This window comes from Phytophthora parasitica, assembly GCF_000247585.1.
Source record: "Phytophthora parasitica INRA-310 unplaced genomic scaffold supercont2.14, whole genome shotgun sequence".
Lineage (NCBI taxonomy): Eukaryota > Oomycota > Peronosporomycetes > Peronosporales > Peronosporaceae > Phytophthora > Phytophthora nicotianae.
The window spans coordinates 950376-951999 of record NW_008649000.1 but is presented as its reverse complement, the minus strand read 5'-3'; the positions used below and the strand labels follow the sequence as shown (position 1 = coordinate 951999).

Here is a 1624-nt window from a genome sequence, read left to right as displayed (position 1 = left end):
CGATATATTGTAGCGTTGGCCGCTCACCTCAACGTTCGGGTCATTTACGCCCAGATGCGGTGCTAATCATTGGCTGCGCTTGCGGACCTATCCAGGATCTACCCGCACTCCAACCTAGTGTTTGTATTCCAGGACGCCTCGATCATCATAGAAGCGCAGAAGGTTGCACATTGAGTTGTGGCCTTGCTTCCTGTGTTGAGAGAGGGCGGAATACTTGTGATTGTGGCCCCAATTGATTTCGACAGCAGCAAAGATCTACTAGCTTGCACCATGGTCGCTGCGCATCACGACGCTCAAGTGCATTGTGGTGAAGCGGTGATGGCCGGTTTGATGAGTGAACGGCCCTACAATATCGGGCTGCCTGAGAGAGTATCGCAGCTCATACGAAGGTGTCTATATCGCAAGTACGTGAAAATCCCACGCCAGATTCAGTGTCCTGATGGCTCGTCAGTTTTGGATACCCAACGCAATGAAGAGGTGCACTGGGACTTCATATACCTTGGAGATGGCTACGGCCATGCGATCTACGCATTGGCTTTAAAGGAATCTCAAAGTCACTTTTGCGTATTTGTTATATCCTCAAGTCCAAAGTGGATCTCGGCCGCTGAAATGCTGACGGACTGGTACAAACAGTACTGATGTCCGCAAAGGCTAGTATCAGATTTCAACAAACCAAGCCATGGCCAATATGAGCGCTTCGCTCCAGATTGAACTCACTTCACCTCGCATAACAATATCATTGAGCACTTTAATCGAGATATCCTCCAGGTGCTACGAGCGCTGCTCATTGAGTAAGATCTTGACTACTTGTACCACGAACGATCATACTTACTTTCAGGGAGTCAGCCCAGCTGAAATCACACACCTGTTCAGTTATTGGCGAGCCATTCACCTGAGGAGTTCTTGACGGGGCTGTCGTGCACCCGGCCACTCGAGATGAGGAAGTTGTTGCCGTTTTGATGGACAACGTCTGAACACAATTGACCAAGCTACATCTTCCCAGGTGAAGGCCTGCACGAGGAAGCTACCGGTATCAAGGAGCTTTTTTTTTAAATGCAGAACAAGTTTGGCAGCGTTTGTAGCTTCGATATCAGTGAATACGTCTTGTAATCACGTATTGAACAGCGCCTACTAACGACAGCTGCTTGTCTAATGACTGACCCCAATACGCATTCTGGACGTACTGCCACTAGCTTTCAAGATGGAACATTTAGTCATGGGCGAGGTGTATGAAGTACACGGATCTCGACTGGAGTACCGGATTTCACGCATTCTTGCAAACGGTATAAGAACTCTGTCTGAGGGCAGGGGCGGAGGCAGGCCCTCCCCCCGCAAAAATCCCCAGATTTGAAAAAAAAATGTGGGAACGTTGATGGATATCATCATTTCCTTTTTTAAATTAACATAACAGTCAGCAGAAACTCTTCTTTTTTTTCTTTTCAAATTTCTGTTTTCGCTTTTTTTTAAACCGATTTAAAAAGAGTATCCTGTACATTGTACAGAGCTATCGTAATGTCACAACTTCCCCTCAGGACTTCGTAGAATGCAGCTTCAGCATTATGATGTCTAGAACAGGGCTGACCAACGTGGGCGACAAAACCGTCTTTTGTTGCCGCTTTTTTCA

The 1624-nt window shown here is 47.1% G+C and overlaps 1 protein-coding gene across 1 annotated transcript; it reads left to right on the top strand.

Moving 5' to 3' along the window:
- Window positions 1-270: 270 nt before the first annotated feature.
- Window positions 271-639, top strand: PPTG_08657 (hypothetical protein; the record flags this gene model as incomplete). Its single annotated transcript, XM_008902783.1, has 1 exon — window positions 271-639. One exon carries the CDS (start codon window positions 271-273, stop codon window positions 637-639), a length of 369 nt encoding a protein of 122 aa, XP_008901031.1.
- Between the last annotated feature and the right edge of the window lie 985 nt (window positions 640-1624).